We start from the raw sequence: 1,520 nt of genomic DNA on the forward strand, positions 1-1,520 counted from the left end.
GGCCCTCTGCAGCGACCTCTACCGGCGCCCCATACTGAAAGGCAGTGTTTGAATTTGCCTCGAGAGAGTGAAGTTCCTGCCGCGATGGCGCCGCAACAGCTGCAGGGCAGCGCTCAACGGCAGTCCAAGGTTCAGATTGGGAATTCCCCTCATCCAAGGTATCTCCCTCATCAGCCGGAGTGTAAATTTCTTGAATCTTCGGGGGAGCTAGGTCTGCTTGGCTTTCCAGCTGCCGGAGTTGCGGCAGAGCCCCAGTCTGAATGTCATTGAAAAGCCCGCGGAAGAAGTCAGCCACGCCGCTGCCCGTTCCCACGCACGGCTCAGCGAAATGGCAACAATCTAAGCCACCGCAGCACAGACAAATGGAAGAAAGCAGTGCTTTAGCGCCGTTCACAGCCCACGCCTCCTCTAAAGGAAGCGGCTCCAACACACTCGGTGGCTCCTCTGCGGGTCGGAGCAACGGAGGCACAAATGGGGCACAGGTCCCAGTGGAGCGGTGGCTCTGTGGATGAGCGGATTCCAATTCTTTCCATCCTGATTCATTAAGAACAGAATGCCCAAATCCCGCTTCCTGCGGCGGCACGGGTGCAGGCCTCCTGAAGCCCTGAGGGGAAACTCCATTAGGCCGAGGCAAGCCCCCGGCAAGGCGCCGCTTCGGGAGGACTTTAACCCGATCCGCTGAAGCAGCAGACTGTGAATTCGATGAAGAGAGGGATCCTGGAGCCTTCTGAACCTCTGCAGAATGAGGCTGAGGCTGAGCCTGTAGCTTCTTCTGTCCACGCAAAGGCTGAGGGTTCCCCAACAACTGAACCAAATGCACTTGGAGTTCAATTTCCTGCCTGCGCAAACAGCACCGCAAGCATACACAAGTCTATGCTAAGCATCTATCAGAGACATTCGTGTTGCCATGCCCTCGGTTCTACACATCCAAGGGGAAAAGCATGCTTGCAGTATTGGATATATCCATTCATTTGCGTTCGTAGCAGTGCATACACCGTAAAAACATGGAACTTGTTGTGTCCAAGAAGAGTGTCGATAAGCCACTGCTAATGCAACTGAAATCCTGTTGTGCCCTCCTAAGAAAGCTGATATCGCCTACAAGCAACAGAAACTCGATGGGAGAAACTACGGTCAATACTGCGGACGACGCAGTAGGCCAGGCAACCGACCCATTCAACGAACTCACTGCGCCACAGCCTCTGGGGTGTTGGGAGCAAGCCGCCAAACCTCGAGGGGCTCGCTGGTAATGCTAGCGCCTTCAGGAAACAGCTTCAATACGACCCAACCACGCTCAAAGCAGCACGTGCAGAGACCGTCTCGCCAAGACTTGTTTTTTTTCTGTTTCTGTGCAGTGTATATGCACTCGGCAGAGAAGTCGAACCACGTTGGGGGCGCTAACATCTCCACAAAGCCGTGTGGTGCTCAAAGTGAGGTGCTCAGAAGCTCAAAGGGATATCCTCGACCCTCACACCACATGTCTTCAGCCCCAGCTTCAGCGCAGCTGCAAAATCCCCTGCCAC

At 54.9% G+C, this 1,520-nt stretch overlaps 1 protein-coding gene across 1 annotated transcript; it reads right to left on the reverse strand.

Annotated features, from left to right (window-relative positions):
* Positions 1-876: 876 nt before the first annotated feature.
* Positions 877-1,401, reverse strand: EMH_0093800 (uncharacterized protein; the record flags this gene model as incomplete). Its single annotated transcript, XM_013502025.1, has 2 exons — positions 877-919; positions 1,187-1,401. The coding sequence occupies 2 exons, from the start codon at positions 1,399-1,401 to the stop codon at positions 877-879; spliced, it is 258 nt and encodes an 85-aa protein (XP_013357479.1).
* Between the last annotated feature and the right edge of the window lie 119 nt (positions 1,402-1,520).

Source organism: Eimeria mitis, genomic scaffold, assembly GCF_000499745.2.
Source record: "Eimeria mitis Houghton genomic scaffold, Emh_scaff8115, whole genome shotgun sequence".
Taxonomy (NCBI): Eukaryota; Apicomplexa; class Conoidasida; order Eucoccidiorida; family Eimeriidae; genus Eimeria; species Eimeria mitis.